The sequence below is a fragment of the Diadema antillarum genome, unplaced genomic scaffold (genome assembly GCF_040938485.1).
Source record: "Diadema antillarum isolate AM-2024a unplaced genomic scaffold, OU_Dant_1.0 scf00000159, whole genome shotgun sequence".
In the NCBI taxonomy this organism is placed as follows: Eukaryota; Metazoa; Echinodermata; class Echinoidea; order Diadematoida; family Diadematidae; genus Diadema; species Diadema antillarum.
The window spans coordinates 1,155,891-1,179,896 of NW_027271048.1; the positions used below are offsets into that span (position 1 = coordinate 1,155,891).

The 24,006-nt window shown below is 37.8% G+C and overlaps 1 protein-coding gene across 1 annotated transcript; it reads left to right on the forward strand.

The window, feature by feature from the left end:
* Positions 1-1,621: 1,621 nt before the first annotated feature.
* On the forward strand, positions 1,622-24,006 carry LOC139722161 (tumor protein p63-regulated gene 1-like protein). Its single transcript, XM_071633476.1, has 5 exons — positions 1,622-1,844; positions 8,180-8,465; positions 10,032-10,303; positions 12,667-12,823; positions 18,622-24,006. The coding sequence occupies exons 2-5, from the start codon at positions 8,259-8,261 to the stop codon at positions 18,808-18,810; spliced, it is 825 nt and encodes a 274-aa protein (XP_071489577.1). The 5' UTR covers positions 1,622-1,844; positions 8,180-8,258; the 3' UTR covers positions 18,811-24,006.

Here is a 24,006-nt window from a genome sequence, read left to right on the forward strand (position 1 = left end):
TTGTCATATTTGTTTACATATCTGAATTCCACTTTTCACTAAGATTGAACTGGTTAAATTACAAAAATAAATCTGATAGGGCTGAAATAAATTCACACAAATGTGCCGAATTGACAAAGAATTGGACACTTTAGCCTCCTGGATATTGTGTTAGCAATCAGAATCAGATGATTATTACTTGAGTATTCAAAAATATTTTGCAACTTTTTCATCTAACAAAAATGATTATGATAATTTGAAGAACTTTAAAGCCCAAATAACAGATTTTTCTCCACCTTTAAAAAGGCCAACAGTAAAATGTAATTATTATGTTAAAAAGACACACCAAACCACCAAAATGTGATATATATAGAAACATTTGGTTATGTGAAGGGCAGCAACCTAAAAGACTAATTATATACCGGTACATTTTGTTGACAAGCTTGCAAATCAAATCCTTTCCATAGTGAGATATAGGCTGAAATAAAAAGAACAAAATCAAGCATTTGTAGCAGTTTTTTTTTTTTTCTAAATCGATGTCAGTCAACTGACTTTCAACATTTCTTCACATGTTTGAATCAAGAATAAGTTATGTGTGATCTAGGACAATATAGCTATTAATGATTTTAAATTCAAAACTGAATTTCACAGGCAAATGTTAATCAGAATTCAAAAGTCAGGTAAACAGAGCAGTATAGAAGTCTCACCACAACCAAACTTCTGCTGAGGCAGTTCGTAGATAATCTAAAATTCACACATTTTTCATTGAATGATAAATGTATTAGTCACAACCGCACGTGCAAATCAGCATAGGGAGATGATGTCACTGGTTTATCATAAGGTCGTGTATACAATAATAAGAGAATATTAGGGCATATTTTATCGGTCATTATTCAGCAATGTCGACTCTTGCCCTTTAGAAGCCGTCATTGTTTGGCTGGTCTATTGCAACACAACTCTTTTCATTGTTTTTGTTTTCTCCAAAAATAGATTTCAGTCAATAGGACTACAACGAAGGTTTGCATCACAGGTTAGTGGGAGATGCATGTGATGATGACATCACCACTCCATCTATGAATTTGCATGTGAATGCAATTAAATAGACTACAAATCAGCTGTCGATCTTCTGTTACATGTGACAGCTCAAAACTTCATAGCTTTTTCCTTTAAATCCTACTACCGACTTCTATGCAAACTACAATCACTGTTTTATATTTATATATTTCGAAAAGCTAACTTGAACATGATTGTTACATCATATAGCGTACACCTTTTAGGCCTATTGTGTTTATTAAAAGACACTTGAATCACCTCTTGATGTCATTAGCCCTCCTCTGAGGAATGCTACCAACGTTACAGTTGTAAAGCAGACCTATTCCCAAAGAGCTTAAAACCGAGTACCGGGTATAATGGTAGTGAGCAAAAAATATATACAATTGTATCTTTGTCCGTTACCCATAGAGATATCATCCCTACTCAGCTACTGTACAATTAAAAAAATGTACTTTCTATCGTTTTTTTTTTTTTTTTAACTACATTGTACTCAGTAAGCGCCATCTGCGGTTAAACGGTGGATGAGGCGCCGCGCATCAGGTGATCAGCGGTCGCGGTCACTAGCGGCGATCCCGAGCGAGCGAGTGAAATGACTGCATGATGTTATTTTGGTTTTGATGCAACTGCCCATGTCCAGTGTCGGCGCACGGCGCAGTGACTCATTCATTCTATGTTGTGGTGTTTCCAGTATTTTGAACGGAAGCACGAAGTCTAACTAGTGTCTAGACCTAGCCGTCATTGCATTGTTGTCAGAATTGGTAGCGCCGCATTCACATCTGAGAGCTCGACAGTTGTTGATCTACAAGGACAAGGTAAGTGTTGATGAATTTTATTTTATCTGTTCAGTCATCATCAACATTTGGCAATATAAAATAGATGTCTACCAGACTAAAATATACGGTAAATTTACGCGATAGCGCGACGGTACGTTTAACGTTACACAGCCCGGTTGCAGTCGCTGTATAAACAGCGGCTGTTCGGACTGCAATAATATCAGTTCGGGAAACCCACTCACAAGGGGGGCCCCTCCTTATAAGTAACCCGTCCCCCTTATAAGTAACCCCGTCCCCCTTATAAGTAACCCCCGGGGCACCCCTTAAAAGGAGTCTCCACGCTTTTTTGCAATGCAACGCGAAAATGAAAGGACTGCGGCAATTCGCTTGATTATGTCCATAAAGCTTCACAAGTTTCCTAGTTACTCACGAAATTTGAGCAAAATCGGTTTGAGGCATCATTTCTAAAATCATGGATTTAAATGCGATGTCAAAGGACCCACGCGAACGCTGAAATGCGAGCGATTACTGGCGTGAGTGTCGCCAGGCGCGGCGGCGCGGCAATGCTTGAGTGCAGACGTGGCGACTGAGTACGTACTCAGTCGCCACGTCTGCACTCAAGCATTGCCGCGCCGCCGCGCCTGGCGACACTCACGCTGGTCAGTAATCGCTCGCATTTCAGCGTTCGCATGGGTCGTTTGACATCGCATTTAAATCCATGATTTTAGATGTGATGCCTCAAACCGATTTTGCTCAAATTTCGTGAGTAACTAGGAAACTTGTGAAGCTTTATGGACATAATCAAGCGAATTGCCGCAGTCCTTTCATTTTCGCGTTGCATTGCAAAAAAGCGTGGAGACTCCTTATAAGGGGTGCCCCGGGGGTTACTTATAAGGGGGACGGGGTTACTTATAAGGGGGACGGGTTACTTATAAGGAGGGGCCCCCCTTGTGAGTGGGTTTCCCGAACTGATATGGGATACAATAACAATCATTAACATTACATTTTCTCTCTTTACGATGTAACAATGTGTGTCAGACTTGTACTACAGATCCGTATTAACATAACGATGTTCGGTATTCTACAGACAGTAATTTACAACATACACTGTATTAAAATGGCCAGTGCAGTAGGGTGGAACATCCTATTACCGGACGCTTTTCTTTGTGGCTTTGAATTCCGTACTCATAGAATTGAAATTTCGGCTAAAAACAACACCACTTATTCACAGACTCATGGAAATTACGAATTCAGCCAACTTACGTCATTTCTTCGTTCCAGTTTTTAGAAAATATGCTTCAAACATACCCCTCTAAAAATAGTGTTTTTTTGCGCCGTGCAAAATCGCATTGTATTACCGGACGCTATTTTCGTAATCGAATAATCGAGGTCTTTCGCACCTAATCCTTGCACCAGAATCACAATTCATCCCACAAATCACCGTACACATTCTCACCGAGCGGATGACACAAAAAAAATCTGCAAATGAAGCTCAAATTTCGTATTTTACAGTAAAATGTCTGTCTTGACCATTTCGAACAGTTCACGCAATAAAACCTTGTGAGAAATCGACAACTGGTTAGAGTATACGTGCTTTGTCTATGGGAGCTGCACGCGCGGGTGATGAGTTGCGTGCCCCTTGCGCACAACTATTCCGCATCGTTCGCGTTTGAGGACGATAGCTACAATTTTTTCGATATTGATCAGTGAACTTTTGGTTCTAATAGAATCTTCAGCATTTTTCCTGTATGTGAGTGGGATTTCATAGAATTTCAGTCGCGAAATGTGATTCAAACATACATGAATATTAACTATAAGCGAGGTGCGGGTCACTCAACTATAAATTTGAGGTAAAATGTGAATTTTTTCGTGTTTTTACATTTTTATGTGGCGTTTTTTGCGATTTCGGTCCACACAAAGTTCTGTGAGGCTAATCTACGAAGTCTCGCGCGTACAGAATGTCATTAGTACGCAAAAATGTGCGTGTCCGGTAATACCATGGTGTCCGGTGACACCATGCTTGCCTATACGTAGTAACCAAGGATTCTATGCATGCATACATGTAAATTTACTAGATCCGAATCCGGTCAAAACGTCCCCGGGTCCCATAAATGATAAGGCAGATCCAACAAATTACAGACCGATATATCACTGACATCAGTCTGCTGTAAAATCCTGGAACACATAATTTAACAGTTAGTATGGTTGAGGCGAGGGGTCTAGCATTAGATATCGCGCACGAAAATTTGTGATGCTCTTATTATTGAAATTATTCCACAATCGTACCTGAATTTCTCAATAAATATCACGAAAATGCAGAAAAATCACCTCCCAGAATCTCCTGATGATACGATGACGGAGTAGTGCGCTGTCGCCGTTTGTATGTCGGACTTAATTTTATGCGTTCAATTTCTTGGGGTATGTAAAGGTCGCGCAGCTGCCCTATGTAGTTTCATGCGTGAAAGTGTCTGCCCCTCTGCGGCTGTAACGTGCTTCGGCTTTCGTAGAATACCGTAAAACGGGGTGAATAGGGACAAATTTAAAGTTCTTATGATTGTATTTTTTTTCATGCAGCCCAGAGACTCAATCTTATGTGGGGATTTTATGTCCACCTAAAATACCTTTAATTTGGTATTGTGAAAGAAAATAAATATTTGGGGGAAAAGTATGTTTTTTGATAAAATGATGCTGTCCCTATTGACCCCAAATTTGGGGTCAACAGGGACAACACTAATTTTGATCCAAAAAAAGCTGTTTGGAGGCATTTTTTTTAATATCCATCCAATGAATTGGATTAAGGGAACAACTACAGAGTTTAAAAATGATATACAAACATTTAAGAGCAATCTATTCCATTGTTAAATCAATCTTTAACAAAAATTTCAACAGCCCAACAAAATGAGCTGATATAAAAAAATACGACCCATCAGGTCAAAGGTTAAGATTGAAAAGTAAGTCAAATCTTTACTAATCCATTGAATTGCACTCAAATATTAACTCACTTCTTCTTCAAGTGGCAAATCATGATGTACAATCTTATTCATACACTCTAAATTCAGTGTAACTTGACTCTTATGATGTCGGGGACATTTTGGGAGTTCTTACAGCAATTATAGGCTGGCACCTATAGTATGGGTCTGACCCAAACAGATGTGTTATTGGCATTAAAACATGCAGAAGACAGAGAAAAGGGTCATGAAATACAAGTGGAAAAGTCCTAGCCTGTCTTAGGCAGTGAAAAAAATTCCCAAGAGGGTGGGTGGGGCAGGGGTTCCCAGACCCTTCCTCCCCAAGTTAGGGTTAAGACAGCAAAGTTCACTCTCATCTATGTATACAAAAGTGAAGCCACATATCCAAAGATCTTATTGCTCTCTTGTCAAGAGATTTAGAATGAAAATTCACACTTTTGGAAATAGTCGGACACAACAAACATTTCAGAGTAATTTATGACATTATAATAGTTAATCATACAGAAAATTTAAAGGGCCAATCAAACGACACCATGGTGTCCCTATTCACCCCAGTCTAACTGATTTTTTGCTCAAGAGAAGAAAAAATGTGCTGTCACAAATTCCTGTTGAAATAATCATTTCAAATTTAAAGGTGTGTTGTAGGACCTAATAGGCTAGATTCATGAACCTTTTTTAGCAAATTTCATTAATCAATGGCCACAGGAGCAGAAAAGTTTTGACCGCCCTGATTTTTTTGTGATTTTTTGAAAACTTTTTATTTGGACCTCCAGTACCCTTTAAAAATTTTTTCACATCAGGAGGACCACTTTCTGGACACTGTTGGATAGTCCTTCCATCCTGTGATAAAAATAAGAGAAAAAGTTCAAGCAAATTTGAAACATGCACATTCAAAAAACTTTTCTCGGTTTTGTCCCTATTCACCTCGCCGTCCCTTTTCACCCCGTTTTACGGTACAACGATCGATCGAACAAATTACGAATTCTATCAGCTACGAACGAGACAAGCGAGACGACACGTCTAGGCTACAACATCCTTAAAACAGATTTTAAGCTGAGGTAGGTAAATGACAAGGTAAAAAATTGGAAATTTAGTGAAAAATTTGTCCGAAAAAATTTGAAATTTAACGAAAAATTTTTCGAAATCAAAATTTCTTACCTGCTTCCTTCTCATGTTTAACGGTTGTCAGGTATGTTTATTTCATGGGCATATCGGCAAATTTTGCGCTTAGTGCTACGCGTAATGTTGCTTGCTATACGCAGTTTCGCTATGCGCGACCATTAAGTCCCTGCGCGAGATCTAGTACCCTTAAATCCTATATATAGTCATGTTATAAATCATCTTGAGGACCATAATGTTTTATCTGATTACCAACACAGATTTAGATCCAAAAGATCCTGTGAAACCCAACTGATTCCCACCATCCAAAGCATCTCGGATGCCTGTGATAACCCAAGTGTCAAGCAAGTGGATGCTTATAAATTGCTATCTTACTGGATTTCGCTAGACCATTTGACACCGTGCCACACCGTAGATTATTGAAGAAGATCACCCACTATGGAATCACAGGGAGTCTGCACAAGTGGATATTTGCATTTCTTACAAAACGACAGCAATCAGTAGTTATCGAAGGGGCCAAGTCCAGTCCTGCTCAGGTAACTTCAGGTGTCCCACAGGAGACAGTCCTTGAACCCCTATTATTCTTAATATACATCAATGACCTTCCATACTGGAATTGAGTCCAAAGTATGTCTCTATGCCGATGACTGCATTCTATACCATGAAATCCGTTCACCATCAGATGGTGCTGTTCTCCAAAACGACCTCCAGCAGTGCTTGGAAAGTGGGCTAAAACGTGGCTAATGTCATTCAAATTGCCAAAATGCCAGATGATCCACTTCACAAAAAGGCGTACCATTATCCCAACTACATATACACTCTATGGTCATCGCCTTGCTGAGGTGTCACAACACAAGTATTTGGGAATGACCCTGTCATTGGACTTAAAATGGAATACACATATTGACAACATCACCAACAAAGCAAGCAGTATGCTCGGATTTCTATGGCGTAACCTCCATAGAGCCCCTCCTAATGTCAAAGTGCATGCATATAAGAGTTTAGTCCGCCCTCACCTGGAGTACCAATGTACTGTAGCCCTGTTTGGGACCCGCACACTTTGAGGCTTATCCAAAAAGTAGAGGCCATACAAAGGAAAGCTGCCCGCTTCAATCATAACCAACTACGGTATTACAATTATGGAAGCTCCGTAACAACCATGCTCCAGAATATCAAACTACCTACACTGGAACATAGGCGTCACATGAACAGTATTATATCCATGCATAAAATAATCTATGGCCTGGTTGATTTGCCCTTCGAAACCACTTAGAAGGACCAGGAGATGGGAGCCTCTTCAGATCAAGCTCCCTACTTCCAGAACTGATCTCCATCTACATTCATTCTTCCCAAGAACCACAAGATACTGGAATGCCTTACCACAAGCAATAACCAATATAGCTGATCCATGTTTATTTAAAGATACATTGTTCAATCACTTTGAGTAATGTCCCTCCTACCATGACCTATGAACCAAAGTTGAGTGTTGCTCGACCAGGGCTGATCAATGTACACCATCAAGATCAAGATCAAGAACCCTCTCTTTAAACGTTAGAGACTAGATTCTAAATACAGCTGGAAAAGAAACTTCTCCATCTTGCATGCCACCCGGCAAATAAATCTCAGGATTCACAGTAAATGTTTACGAAACTACACCAATAATTGCAACATAGACATCTAATTGGCTCTGAGTCAATACCGGGAAGATCAAATATCAAAGAGAATGAAAAAAAAAAGAACTGTTTTGCTGACAGTCATTGACACAGCAGTTGAAGTGAATTTGTTGTCTATTGCAGCATTTGCAATGTGTGTGTTCATTATAGTACTTCAAGATGTATTTTGTGTACAATTGTGTGTGTGTGTGTGTGTGTGTGTGTCTTCTGAAAAATTTAAAAGCAACACAAAGACTGCCACTGTTCATTGTATCAAAATTTGGTGATCAAGTATCAAACTTGAAGTTGTTATTTTGTGTTTTAACTTCGTGTCAGGACTTGCACATTTAGATTTCTCATGGAGGCACACATGCTCATCTGTGGTGAGAATTTTTGTTTTGTAGATTGCACATACATGTGTGTATTAAATTATCATTACCAGTATACAGTACATGAATATATTTAGCCATGTTTAGTTTGTTTCTTCAGGAATACATTCTGACCATTATAAATGTAATGCTTGGCTGTGCAGGTTCTTTTGTATGGTACTAATCTTTATGCTTTTCGGTGTATTCAAAACAAGGAGGTAATCGCTCATCACATACTATTTGTTTTGTTTGTTCCAATCTTACAGGCTATCTTGACTCTAAGCAGAGCATTGTCTGAAATAGGTGAAGAAAAGTAGATTCCCAAGGGAGTATTTCATCGATCCAATGACAACAATGAATGGCAACATGGAGGAGAATCTTGAAGAGAAGACAATGCCTGACGTGTCCTTTGAGGGTGTCCGTCTGACCATGGAATCCAGTAACCTGATGGATGAAAACAATGCCCAGGGCAGGGGCGCCACCACTCCTGTGGACAATGCCAAGTACCAGGCCCCGCCCTCTAATGCCACTGGCTTTTACTTCGCCTCCCAGGTATAGTTGCCCCAAATTTGTCAGTAGACAATCTTTGATTCCGTTCAGTGAAACTTTCGGAATCTTGGCTCCTCGTAGAATTTGCAAAAGTTTCATGCATGCGAAAATTTCTGGCTTTACAGCAATGGATAATCAGCAATTACCCATGATGCAAAGTACTCAATAGTCTCATACACATCAAGTTGCGAAAGACCCGCTTGCTGGCTTGCTTTTGGCATCTGAAGCTCATTGTCAGGCAAGTCATATGACAAGCCATTTTGCCTGTTAACCCATTGAGGATGAGCTCAAAGTACCATGTATAACGAGATGCATGTTTAAATCTAAAGCTTGACTGCTACCACTAATGTTGCCCCATTCTATAGTCCCACAAAGTGCAACTCACTGCCCAACTGGCAAATGCTAGGACTTCAATTGGGAGTCTCGTTTCTGGTATATGATAGGAAGGTTAGCCATTGTTGTAGCTACTGGCCAATGTATCGCTGAGTATAATATCTGATTGGAGGTAGTGGTATGGATTTAGTCATAATTTTGGACATTTATGGGGACAGCAGCAGATGAGCCAATAGATCAGGCTGCAGTTGCCTTCATTATGTGGATCATAACCAACACAAGATATGAATTACAAAATTTTTGATAGTACACTTCAGCCAGGTTTCCAATTGCCCATTTCCCTATATTGTAATGTGGGTACTACACAAGTGAGGCTTAATTCTTGTAGTATTGCCCACTCTGCTGACCTACCGGTATCTTACATAAGGTGGATGCTGGTAGGAAAGAATGATTAGATAACCTTTGCAGCTCCAGGGACTTTATGTGACGCTTACCAGGGACTTTATGTGACACTACAATCTGCAGTAGAATAGACATTAGACATTTTGAGTACCGGTAACAAAAAAGACCAAAAGTCTACTAAACAGAACAAGACTTTATTGGCAATCTGGTGATGATAGGGTTGAGTGGCTGAGAGTGCACTCGATCCTCCCAATTATTAAAGAGTTTTTTCTTTGTGTATGACAATATTTTACCCCACAGAAAGCTTTATGTTGGATGTTTGCAGTATCAGTTGCAGGGACAGATCATTAACCCATTTGGGCATGTGGAGATATCCTTGTATTTCCTTGAGTGCAATTCTACAGACTTTCCATCTCCCCGGTATGCATTCCCTGTAAATGACATTTCATATGCTAGCAATAGTCTCACAACCCATGAATGACACCAGAACATCTAAGGAGGCTTTGACTGACATGAATGTGCAAATGTAAGCATAAAGCCAGCAATCATGACAGGCCTACATAACAGAATGTGCATCGAAAATTAATGGTAGTAGCTACTAGCCAATGTTTCACTGCATATAATTCTCTAGAACATTGTTATGGGGGGGGGGGGGCATGGGTCACTTCTGTTATTTTCATGAAAGTGTGACATAATCTATAAAAATAAAAGAATGAAATGTAAGCTGCATACTATGACTAATCCACATCTCTCTTTCCACGTGCCGTTATTTGTTAGTTTGATTGCACATTTTTGTTGTGGCTGTTTATCCCCCACCCCCCGCCCCCCTTGTAGTCTGGTCGGCTGGAGGCAGCGGCCACCGCCTGTCAGAACACGCTGCTGAAACCGGAAGAAGACGGGCGTGTCCTTGGGGTGTGGCTCCTAACAGAGATTGATCACTGGGACAATGAGAAGGAGCGCGTTGCCGTGGTGGCGGAGCACTGTCTCTTTCTCATCAAGTTTGATTTCATCACCAACGTCATCAAGAGCTACCGCAAGATCCTCTATGGTACCCTCACCTCCATCCAGAGAGGGAATTTTTCATACCCCGAGAAGACTTTAGCCTCGTGAGTAGTCTCTTTTCTCCCTCTTCACTTTGATAAAAGTATCTGTAAATTGAAAGTGGAACCCTTTTTTGCCAGCCCTAATTTCCAGATTTCCTGTACAGTAGTGCTGTAGTCAAAATTGATATAGAATGGCATCATGAGTGTTCCATGGAAGATTTAAAATTTTATTAAAAACCGAAACAGCAGTATGACTAGTATATTTTGAGAGCTTACATGAGGAATAAATCCAAGACGAACGCAGTTAAATTTTCTCTCATTTCGTGATCATGATTTCTTTTGGAAATGACTCACTCAGCCAGTGTGAAATATCACTTATAGGGCTGTTAGATCTCATATGCTTGTTGTATTCTAGCTGTAGTTTCTGACAATGGTTTATTGGCTTGTTAAACAGCCATGTCTGTATGGCCCAAAGTGCTTCTGATCACAAAGTACATGTACATTGTTCCTTGCATTTGCAATTTACTTCTGCAAAGGCAGTATCTCTATTAGAGACCTCATAGGACTTGGAGACTCTTATTTTCAGCTCACCTAAGCCAAGTGGCTTAGTGAGCTATGGCGGTGGCTTGCTGTCTGGTGTGTGTTGTCCATCATGCACTGTGTGTAAGCTTTTAATATGATACATTTACTGGAAGATAAAACAAGCTTTAAAAAAAAAAAAAAAAAAAAAACTACATGAGTTTGGCATCATTGCACTTATACAATGTCAATATGATGAACCACACAGAACCAAAGATAACATAGCTACCCACATGTAATTCTAAATGATTTAAGTACAAGAAAAGCTCTTGCAGTTATCTAACTGTTAAGAGAATGTTTTATCCAGTTTCTAAGATGTTTCTTTGTAAATGAAGTTACACAAATCCAGGTAAGTAGGCCTGCTGTCAATGTGCCAATGACAAGAATTAAGAAGCTTTTAGAGCCAGTATGCAGCAATTAAAAAACCAAGATTTTGTAGGAATGGAGGTCATAGTATTTAAAAAGACAAACAAACAAACAAAACAAACAAAAAACTAAACAAACAAACAGATTCTTGCCCTTACCGTAAGGAAATAATACAATATGAATTATTCTTGTGATAAATAAGTTCAGTGTTTTATGCTTTCTTTGTTATAACACTCCTTTACCTTGGAATAACCTGACAGCAAGTAAGTTTATAGCCACATCTTTGCATAGATTTAAAAGCTGATTAAAGTCTTTCTTTCTGGCTGTTTTGTTCATTGCATTTATAGACTCAAATCTTGCTGTGATTTGATTGCTCTATTTACATGTCGCAATCTTACATATATGGGTTCCAGCTTCATAAAATTATTTTGCCTCTTTTCCATTGTTAAGTTTCCTAGAAACTTCTTTATGATAGAACCATCCATTGTTTTTCTGTCTAGAATAAGTTCATTGTGCCAGTGTCAAGTATTAAATAAAGAGAGCCTGACTTTATTGCCTAACATTGGATTGGCCTCTTCTTCTTTTCTTTAACATCATCCATGTAAACCTTTCATTGATTCTATGTAATCACATTCTTTAAATGATTTTCATATTTGCATGCAAAACTTCTTATTCTCTTTTAATTTGTTTACCTCAGTTAAAAGTAAAAATATGTATATAGTGGCACAGTCATTTTCCGAGTTGATTTATTTCATGATATATTTTGTTACGTAGATTGATTAAGGTGTTCATCTGCTTTTGCATATTTTTTTTTTTAATCATAGCATGTTATGATTATGAAATGTTATACATAATAATAGAATGGCAATAATTTTGTGAATTTATCAGATAAGAATTTGGGCGGCATAAACTCTCCTACAGGTTCTTGATCTTTCAATTTTCTGTGGTAACATTCTATAGACTTTGATCTATAGTATGCATTGGAATTTGATTTAAGTATAGCATATATCTGATCAGTGTGATCTTTGCAATCTTCTTGTATCAGTGTATAAAGTATCAGCCAGTTCATGGTTGGTTTGTTATTTGTAATCTAATTTTTAAGAAATATGAATGAAGGACAAAAGAGATGAATAATTAAAAGTGGTCCATATGTACCAATAATTTCTCAAAGCATTGGCATGATGTGTGAGCATCCATTCAACCTTATATGAGGTGACCGTGATTGTCCTTAAAGGGGAAGGCTAGTAACTGATCAGTGGGAATCAGTGGAAATGCTAGGAGATGATTGTTCCAATCCTTATGGGATTCATTCAAGAGTTCATTGTATATCTATTGTTGTGTGAAAATGATTTGCTTCAGAATGGTCTCATATTCAAGTAATGTGCAGTTTAATGCTTCCAGGTTAGCGTCCCTGGTCAGTGACGGAGCATTAAAGGTCAGAATGAATATAGATTTGTCCCTGTATCTTGGTGTCCTAAAAGTGCCCGCACCGGGGAAGGGGCCAGACTCCACTGGAGCAGCAATCGAGATGTGTCTGTCCTGGACAAGTGGAACCCCTTCAGTGACTCCATACCCTACATCACGCTGACTGGCCACCCTCTGCAGTCGGACGACTCCAGACAGGTCCAGAGCTACCAGGTACTCTCCATGTGTGGCATAATCTTTTGGTCACATGATGATTTAGATCACATGATCTCTTGATCACTGCAGTGGACAAGGCTCTAATAACATCACTAGCACGTCCATGCTGCGCTGCACTGAGCATGCGTTGTATGCAGGTACCGGTTACCGGTCTCAGGTCCCATCGAGAGCGAGCCAAGAATTATTTATCAGTCGGGTCAGCCGGGCTGGCGAGTGCACACAGTATGCGTACCACCGTAGTAAGCAAGATGCTAAGCGCTTTCACACATGTTTTGTCTTTTCCCCTCAGGCAGCTATTTTGCTCCCTGGTTCACATATGTACACAGGCAAGAAAAAAATCTAAATTGCACTGATTCATGAAGGAAAATCAGGACTCAAATCACAACAGTGTGTGAGAGGTCAAACTACACATGGATGAGGTCCCGCGCAGCTTGCATTGTGGGATATAAAAAACAAGTGCAATCTCGTTCATACAAACCAAAAGCACCACAGATAATTGTCACATTCAGTCAGAAAAAATTGGGGCTATTTCTTAAGTGTCACCCTTTAGGCGGTGCGCAGATTGCAATTTGAATCTCACTGATAGTCACAATTATAATGTCCACACACATAAATAAAAATAAAAAATCAGTTTTTGCAGCGTGGTTCAAATTGTGACCCACATAACTGCTACTGTTGATAGCTATGTGAATAGGCCTTTTAGGGACACACTATGCACACCATGATCCTTCCAACTAAAACAAAGGGATCATTTGATGGCCACTATTAGAATTTTCAGTGTAGTTGGCATAGGATAATTCTACAGAGAGCCAGTAGGAAATTTGTTTCTGTCGTGTAGGCACAGAGCTAGTCATATCACCTTGAGACCTTCATCCTATTCAGTTTAATGACACTGCGCTTCTTCCTGTTTGCGTATTGCTTCATGTATAATCAGGACACACAGGAAATAATGGGAAGCTATACAGATTTGACTTCTTTTGTTTTCACCCACAAGGACATTTAGAGTTCAGAAGTCAAAGTTGACTATATTGGGTAGAATTAAGTCATGTTCTTTGTTGATGATTGGGCTAAAACAATGCCTTGCAACAATGCAGTCATCCCTGCTGAGTTGGTATAAACCTACAATCTCTTGATGCAAAGAATAAGCATAGCCCGTAGTCATTTCATGGAAAAAGAAATATATTTTACATTTATAAGGTTTTATATATGCAAGTTAGTGATGGACTTATCAGATAATGACATCAACAACGTATATATTTTGCAGATGTGTTGCAAAACGGTGAAAAACTATAGAATCAGATTTTTTAAAAGATTTATTCCACTTAAGTGAAACTTCCATCATTCTGTTCGCAAAAAGAATTTTTACAATGATGATTTGGCCTTGCAATACAAGCTCGAAAGTTGTTACTTAAAGACATATTATCCCTTTTGCATGCAAATTTTTGAAAATTTGGTGAGAACACTTAGGTATTGAAGAAAACACTATTTGGAAACCTGTAAATTTTGAACTCAAGAGGGTCTTTATTTGTTGAGTTGAATTGACCGTTAAGATTTGAATAATTTTTTCGTACTACGAAAAAATTACAAATCTAAACTACTTGTCTAGTTTTACAGACCTATATGATGCACTTATGTAGTTCACGTAAGTGGTGTGTTATTTGCCTTAGATAACAAAGTAAAAGAAGCTCGTGAATTCTTCCTTTCTGACAGCTTTAACATGCATATCTTTTGTTTGAAGTATAGTATCATATTACAACCACAGGAGGATTAGTATAATATGCAGCTGTGCCTCATACACAGAATACGTTACGGTGAGCATTTGGTGCATTACTTGAATTTTAACGGCTGACAACCTTCAAATATCACAGAAATGTCATAGCTTTACAATAGTCTTGTCATTCTGGTGGAATATGTTCTGTGCTATTTGGGAAGGAATGCAAAGGGGATGGCCCATCTTTAAAGGGGGTACACAAAAAAGGTAGCAAATTGATCTAACTTTCTGAAAGGCACAAACAAACAAACAAACAAATTAATGAAGTAATAGGTCACATCCGAGAAGGAACAAATTAATGTGTCCTTGTGTAAAATAAGATCAAAACTTCTGTTTTTAAATGATATTTTTGGAGTCTCCCCCTGTTATTTTAGGGTGAGTAAGTGGCATGTTGGGTTCTATGATCATGTGTACACTCTGAAAACCCACAATAGATTTTAGTGTCCATTCTTTTTATGGCATTGCTGAAAATCACAAAGGATATGTATGAGAATTGTGATGACCATGCATCAGGGAATGGATACAATGTACATCAAATGTCTTGTAGATGGCTATAGTACAAGTACTTATTCTTTGAATAAAATTTAAATGTAGTAATTTGATTTTTTTTTTTCATTATTACCATAGCAAGCTGCTGCTCCCATGCAGCAACTTGCCAAGTCATTGTATGGGCATTGGGTAAATTTTCTCAAACACATGACCTGAAGGTAGTCAAAAAAGCCACTCAGGTAACACAATAGTACGGTTCCATATGAAAGTGTACATTGTACAGTGTGGATTTGGCAAGATCACATAATCCTTATTTTCTCTGCCATTAATAAGGTCCAGGTCTTTAATTTTGTGCTTATCGTGGACTCTTATTATGTCAACATAAAACAGATAAGGAGTAGTTAGGTTTAAAGCTAATCTTCACAAATGTTTGTCTTTGATTTGATGTTAATGTAAAAACACATTGTTGTCACACTTTTCCTAATGGCTTCCCAAAATTCAGCACTGGTCTAAAAAAGAAATGTTCATATCAATTTATCCTCATTTATTTCTAAAACTGTCACACGGAAATGGCACGTGGTACATGATGCAAAACATTCTATCGTAATCTTATTCTAGATGAAGTATCATTTGTAGTTATTGGATAGAATGTAGTCTAGCAGATATTAACCCGTTGAGGACGGACTGATTTTGTTATACCATGCATTTCCTATAGACACCTGCCCGGGTGTACTGGGGTCTCTTCTTCAACAGGTTAAGTTGATTTAAAAGAGAGAGAAAAAAAATGTGTGTTGTGTGTCCTGCATAAACTTTTGACATTTTCATTAAGGAATCTGAAGATCTCTAGAACCAGAAGTAATAGAGCTAGCTAAATTAATACATTGAATCAGTACTGTAAAAGTGGTTTCTTTCGCGGTGGTTTTATTTTCGCGCATTTCGCGCTTTGAGGTTAAACCGTGAATTTAACATCAAAGCGAAAATGTTTTTAACTCGCCTCTTGTTACAATGCTATTGCGCACATGCACACACGAAGATTCCGCGCATTGAGTGTATTCAGAGCTACCAAGTCTCACGCATTCTGAGTGAGACTCAAGCATTTAGGGGCCGTCTCACGATCTCACGCATGGCACCCATTTTTGTCACGCATCGGGCGAAGTCTGCAACCTTGGCATATAATAAGGAGCATAGCTCAAAGGATTAAAGTTAATATTTGCAATTGAAGGTATATTTCCCTTTTGTCTTTCAAAGTAAGAAAAAATAGTCACGTAAATATGCACCTGGTCGCACCATTAAGAGCTAAAAATTGAAAAAGCTCCCTACCGTGGGAGGCCACAGGGAGGAAAAACCCCTCCCACACCCTCGCTCGCACGCACATTTGCGCACCGAGATGCCGAGTCATGAAAGTCTCACTCATAAAAATTTTTTGAACTTGGCATCCCTGATGTATTGATGGTCAACACACACACAGTGATACCGCACAATGTAGATACAAGCATGTTATAAAGTACTCGAGAGACGGGATTTCAGGTAAGCCTGCATTTAATTTCAATTTCTATTTAATAAGTAAAAGAATAATTGGATTCTAGTTTGGGTTTCATGTGCAAAATAAAACAGTTTTTGCCCACTGTGAATTCACAGATTTTGCAGACCGCGAATTTAAACACACACGAAAAAGTCAGCACCGATGGAAACCGCGAAAGCATCTGTACGCGAAAGAAACCACTTTTACAGAGTATATTGATGACTCTTGTTTCAAGTTTGTTCATGGCAGGATCAGAGTGCCCCCCTTGGGACCAGGGGGGGGGGGGGGTCCTAATGGGGGCCTCATTTGTACATTTTCATCTTCTTCTTGAAAACCCCTTGATGAATTTTTACCAAACTTGGCAGGATACATCCCTAGGGGATAGGATCTCAAATCCATCAAATGGGCACCCTGCCCCACCTTGGCCACATGATTGGTCTCAGCCAATCGTTTGATAGGATCCATACCGCTGTTTTATAATGGATGCTATGTCTAAATATGCATGCTAAGTACAGAGCAAGGCACCTACAATAATGTATCACACACACATACATACACTCACACACGCACACACACACACACACTCACTCTCTCTCTCTCTCTCTCCTTGAGCAAGTATTGTTGTGATTTTGCGGTTCTTGTAGGGCTGATTATACCAATCACTTTTGATTACTGCATAAGCCATATGTACCAAGTCTATTTTTTTTCCGAATCGGGACGAATTCATGAAAATAGAAACCTTGCAAAATATTTGGCACATACAGTATTTGTTATTTGTAGGGAAATGGAGCAGCAACTATGCAGAACCGGTCTCTGACACACCATGGCAATGGCTCTGTGTTGATCAGACAATCTGGGCATTATGTTAAGAGCACAAACACATCCAGTAGGCATATGCTTGTTTACTTCAAGGCATAGATATTGGGACAAGGAATTGGGCTGCCCAAGTAGCAACTAACTGATCCAAGCTCTGAGCCAAGACGAGGATTTGAATGGCTGAATGATCATAAATTAATGCCGCATTATTGAATGTTCACCTGGTGGAAATTTTTTGTTTTTTGTTTGTTTGCCTGCATTCAACCATAGTTGTTTTTCCAGTAGTAACAAGCCTTGAACAAACTTTTGTGATTTTTGAGAAGAGCATTTCTTCTTTCTTCCCTTTGAGGTCATTCAGCTATGAAGCTGTGGCATCTTTCATTGTAACACATCACTTAGGAAACCATCGTAGGATTATATCTAAGGTAGTTTTATTGAACATTATTCTACATTGCATTATTATGATGAATATTGTCAAGGGGGAGACTTAACTTTTGGTGATGTGTTTTACGATAAGTTTACGGTAAGTTGTAAGTCAAGCCATTGTTGTCATGAGTGTAATTGTAAAAATATGTCATATTGTACAATCTATACTGTTCTATGAGAAATCATTGTGTCATCCATTAAAATAACCTACCAGCTTTTATGCTTTCACAATATTTAGATAATGTAGTATGTTTTTTTTGTGTTTTTTTTATCATTAAACTGAAATATACTAGTATATATATATATATATACAAAAAATTAAAAATCTGCATCGCTTTGGCGATCCCTTGCATGTATTCCAAAGTTGATTTACATCCTTTGGGTTTATGTCAGGTTAATGTGTGTGTGTGTGTGGCACACAGACACACACTATAGCTTCTTACCACACAAGCAAAGAGTATATATATATATATATATATATATATATATACATGTATATATACTTAAAAAAAGAGAAAAGCATGTTCTTTGGAAACTTGATTGGGTATGCTTAGTGTGTGCAAAAAATTCATGTCTTTTTTTTTTTTTTTTTTGGGGGGGGGGTTCAGAATATGACTTTTGCCTTATATATTATTTTGTTCACAGTACATCAATAAGCTTTGTTGATTTGTAGAAGTTAGCAGCCTTACACCAAGCTTTGCACACTGATAGCTACCATGCTACCCTTTTGACCTTTGCTGATATTCTTGCCCTTTCCTTGTGTCCTCTCAGGTTGGTCCTTTTCTGAACACCTTGAGCCAGGCAGTGACCACCAGTAGGAGCCAGAGACACCCCAACCTTCCTCCAGTGAGCACCGTGGAGGCCCCCATCCAGTGTGAGGTCTACGTGGGCCTCTCTAGCATGGTCTTCAACCAGAGTAAGCTGGGCTTCTTCAGGGAGCGTGGTGGAGTCAGCTTCTAGAGAGGTCATACCGACCAAGATATATCTTGGTCAGCTTCTAAAGAGGTCATTCCGACCAAGATATGAATATATCTTAGTCAGCTTCTAAACAGGTCATACTGACCAAGATGTATATCTCGGTTGGCTACAGGAGTCAGCATCTTTCCTTTTTCTGTGAGTACACAGTGATTCGATAAAAGATGATATGGTACAAATAAGTAAGGAATCATTTACTTGCTGGAAGAGGTAATATGGTGTAGTTTGTGAAAGATTTTTGATTTTCATTCACCTTACATATGAAACTTCATACTGAAATTAAGATAATAGATGAGAAAGGGGAAAATTCTGAGAATTTTGAGAATGTAGTACCCATTGTATTTAGCAAAAGTGTGTATAGTAACATATTGGTATTGATTGATATATCAGAGGCTGGAACTGAGTAAGTTCAGTGTAGTTTGTAGTTCCTGTGAGTAATTGATCATGTGTATATTTGTTATAAACAGCATTTAAATGATGGCAAAATATCAATACTTTTACACCTTTAATCTGGCAATACCTCATTCTTACAGCACATTGAATAGGCTGCAAACTGTTATGTATTTAAAAAAAACTTCATATGCATCTTTTGGCAGTTTGTGCATTTTGTCTTTCTAAGGGATTGTTGCTGTGTTAAGTGATATTGATGTTGTAGCTTGAAATATGACATAAAATATACACATTAACTAGTGCCATCTTACAACTTTGTGCTGACGAGGATGATAGTAGTGTTTCTGTGTGCATATGTTTGGAATTATCTATTATCCTGAGATATCTGCCTAATTTGACATCAAATTTCATTCTGGTGAAGGAATTGCAAATATCTAATTTCCCTGAAATAATGTTTGTTTGGAATTGTGCAATCGTGGTCTCTACTCATGGGAGTGCCAAATAGTAAAAAAGCTGAATGACAACTCACATTATAGCATTTTGATATTAATGATTTCTTCCAAGATTGGGGTGACATCGTCTTCTTCTATTACAGCAGTACGCGAGTGTCTGCATAATCCACTAGGTACGATCCTTTGAATAAGACAAGACTTTAAACAGATAAAGTCCAAATGTTTCCTTTAACTGCTATACATTTCATTAATTTAAATCAGCAATACTACAGCTGAAAGCAAGTTTTTCGCATTTTACCCAATACTAAAACTGGAAGGTGTATCCTGTATGATTAGCAAGATACATTGATCTGCAGTTACTGTCGACATCCATGATTCCCCTCCTTATTTGTCTCTCAATTGATTTCTTGTTTGATACCAAGACCCAGTCATAAGCTATTCTGTATGCAGTGGTTTTGAGGGGTAGGATCATAGCAGTATAAGTCCAGCTGTTGATACATCGCAGCAGTGACATTGTCCAGCATGGAATATGTTCATGTGTATCAGCAAACTTGATTATTTCACTGTAAGTTTCGCTACTCTTGCTATTCTATTAACTATGTGACACTTGCCTCCACGGAAAAGTTTATGACAATCATATCAAAACTATAATATGTCTTTGTACATTGGAACTTGGTCTGTGAGATAAATTATGAGATCATTTCTTTCCAGCAAGATGCAATACACAGTACATATACTAAAAAGATAAACCCTCCCACTCTTTTAGCCCACGAAGGATAAGCCAATTCAGCTAATGTTTTACATGACAATGTTTTGTTTTGCACTATGATAAACATTCATTGCAATTGATAAAGGTAAATTTGGATTTTGACTGTGATGAAAATCATGTGGCTTATGTTAGGATGTAATATTATTCGTACATCTTTCCTGCATTGAAGAGTGAAATAGATGTGACATGAAGAGTGCATAAGTTGTGGATATCACTAAACGGTAGACATTATTTGTTCTTTATTGTTGTAGTTCATACACCAACTCAAGCAAGCAGAGGTACTATTAATTTATTGTTGTTATATACTGAAATGTACTAAAATTAATTAGAACGATAGATTTGACATTTATGCTGGCTGTATGCTTTTGCATGAAAGAAGTTTATTCCAAAGAGTTGATGTTGTATAATATATATCTAGTAAAGAAGGGAGTTCGAGGAGGACTTATTTATCAGCTCACAGAAAACAAATAAACTAGCAATGTTGAAGAAGTAGTTTTGATGATGTTCATTGCATTTGACTTTAGCAGGTATTCTTGCAGTTTGATTAAACTCTCCTTCCTTCATCTTGTCAAGAAAATCAAATTTTAACATTATCAGTAGTCTTTATATTTGTCATTATTGCATGTTATGACATAATGCACATGAACCACAATTAGGTGTACATTCTTTGCAGTATGCATTCTGTTAATGCCTAGTGAAGGTGAGCATGATTTGTGCTCCACACAGGTTAGTGCAAAATTGTGCAATTGTTTGCAAGAAGACAACTTTTCCCTGCAGGTATGTGCCTCGCTACTTTGTGAAAGCAGGCAAAATTTAAATTCCTTCACTCTTCTATTCTTTGTCTGATTTTATTGATACTTGCAGTGTTCCAAAGTGTTTTATTTATATGTCAAAGTGTATATTATGAAGATGAAGTTGATTTTCACATGGTTAAGGAATGGCACAGGCCTCTCATCAGCAGCATGCACTTAGCCTGTGCTCTAAAGGTAAAACCCAAAACATTGGATTTTTTTTTTAATCCTGATGGAACAAAAGAAAATCTTCTACTGTAGATTTAGGACAGTTTACTAGCTTTGTCAAAAGTATATATATTTTATTTGTGACTATACATGTATTAACTTAAAACTATATTTGGTTGCATTTAAGTGTGTGTGACGTTATTATCAGCTGTTTGTATGTCAGCATGTCAAAAATTGATAGTGCGGCTTGTGTTGTCATAATGATATATTTACATTTTAATGTATTCTTGTACATTGTGCTTATATAAGCCAAAGCTATGACATATCCTAAAACTATTGTCAATAATCACAATACTCTGTGAGAGGTGACTTTTAAGTTTTCTTCCTTACCTTAATTAAACATTAGGGAGCTTTAGATTTTTGAGACGGGGATGTTCAGAGGAAAAAAACAAGTTCTGAGCACGCGCAAAAAGCGTGTCAAGTTGATCTGTGTATAGCTTAAAGTCTGAGTTTTTCACTACGCGTTCTGGGCTATTTTTATGTTCGCTCAATTCACAACGTAGACAGCTACTTGATGCACGCCTATCATATGGGGGCACCATTTTATTTTTTGTACAATGCGTCCCAGCGTAATCTAAAGTGACTTTTCAGCACGACGCAAGGGGAGAGGGAGACAAGTCTCATAACCTGCTAAATTGAGTGAGATGATGTATCATTCGATGTAGTCAATTCTAATGTCATGCACTTAGGTAGCTGATCTAAGATACATTTTTTTTTTCTTCAGTTCCTTGCACAGTTGCTGTGTCTTCCCAAAGCCCATTCCTATCCAATCCAATTGCTACACATTTTTTATGTAATCTTACTTGAATTTCCCTTCCGTCAAATTGTCAATGTGACTTTTCCGTATGCAAAAAAAAAAAAGAATAATAAAATGAAATAAAATGAGATTAATGAATACAATGTAAATGATAATGATGCATTAATAGAAGTAAAGACAAGATTTAAAAAAAAATGGGGGAGGGCAGATGTTGAAACAGGTCATATGGTTCTGAATGCCATTCATTTTATTTGATATGGGGATAAAAAATAGTTTTTGTTTGTTTGTTTTTTGTTTTTTTGATAAGAGTAATATCAAAAGTCGTCCTAGAATAAATTTGAAATGAGTGAAAAAGAAATTAGCCAAGAGCCCTGAGGCTAGACCAATGAGGTTTAAGGCAATTATTAGGGTTGGGGGAGGAAAAAATACTATTGAGAAGAATAGAAAGATCTTACTCAAGTCCTGAGGAAAATTGCAATCATGTGTTTCAAATTGAGTTACTGTAAGAAATATATGTATTTCACAACTTTTTGTACGACAATCTGGCTAAAAATTGATGCACACACCGACTTCAACACAAGTCCATATCTCCGTGTATTACTCTTGAATATGTATTCCGAACAGTTTGAACTGAATGCTGCGTCATAAACAAAAAATTCCTCTAAAGGAAAATGAATGTAATAGGAAAGTTGCATTGTAGATCAGCTGGTAACAGAGGAAAGGTTGACTGTATTATATGAAGTCCTCCATTCAAATTTAGAAGTTATGACATTTTTCATTATAAATATTTCTTGCCCGTTTATTGTGATGTTCTACATGCTACGCCACATTAGTGCAGGTAGTAATGAAAAGAAGACTGGATTAATACTGGAAAGGTTAGATTGATAAGATTTCTGGATCTTTTTATCCCCATAAAGAGGAGCAGCTCTCAAGTCTGTCTGTCTGTCTGTCTGTCTCTGTAAACCATGTAGGGCCTACATCTGTAATTAACATTTAATAGTAGCATTCTATCGTTATGTTATGTATACCCAAAGAGCACTTAGTTGTACCTTGAATGAAAAAAAAAAGAAATCTTGCTGCCATTACAATTTAATTAGTTTATACCTCCATTTTAGCATATCTGCAATTATCACACTTTCGTTTAAGCTTTGAATTGAACCATTTATTCATTCACAGCTAATTCATATTTGCTCTCCACTTGCCTAACTCCCACAGTTATCAGTCTGAAGAACTGAATAGAACAACATAACATAAACTCAAGAACTTTGCTAGAGAGATTATGCATATGGTTTTTAAAACAATGTAAACACGACACGAGTAATTCTATTTCCTGAAATTTATGTCGATTTTTCTTGTAGCTATGAAAATATTTTGTTTCCAAGCGATAGTGAAAGAAAACTTAAAATTACCTGAAATCCCCTGTAGGATCATGCGGGATTTTGTTGGTACGTTGTATTTTCTTTGTGTATTCAGATACTGGGATACAACAGACAGGCTTGCTGATAGATTAAGTAACTTTAATTTGTGTTTTCCTTTATGGTTTGTTTTCTACCCTATAGTCACTGTGATTCTTCTGTGTACATAAGGTCTGACAGTTCTTTTTGTCTTTTACTGCTAAGTTATTGCAATTCCATACACGTGACAGAGCATCCCAAGTAGGCTGATTATACTATTACTGTGTTTGTCTGCATTTTCTGTGACACAAGTTGGTATTGTCCATTGCAAAGTCGTGATTTGTCGGTGTGTATGAAAAGCTTATGATAACGCTCAACATTAAACTATTTGACTAAAAAA

What these genes read in the sequence shown, in the direction of transcription:
- LOC139722161 (XM_071633476.1), top strand. Translation starts at nt 8,259, where the DNA reads ATGACAACAATGAATGGCAACATGGAGGAGAATCTTGAAGAGAAGACA. An exon ending in GCTTTTACTTCGCCTCCCAG is followed by an intron (nt 8,466 to 10,031) that starts GTATAGTTGCCC and finishes CCCCCCTTGTAG; the next exon opens with TCTGGTCGGCTGGAGGCAGC. An exon ending in CCCGAGAAGACTTTAGCCTC is followed by an intron (nt 10,304 to 12,666) that starts GTGAGTAGTCTC and finishes GTGTCCTAAAAG; the next exon opens with TGCCCGCACCGGGGAAGGGG.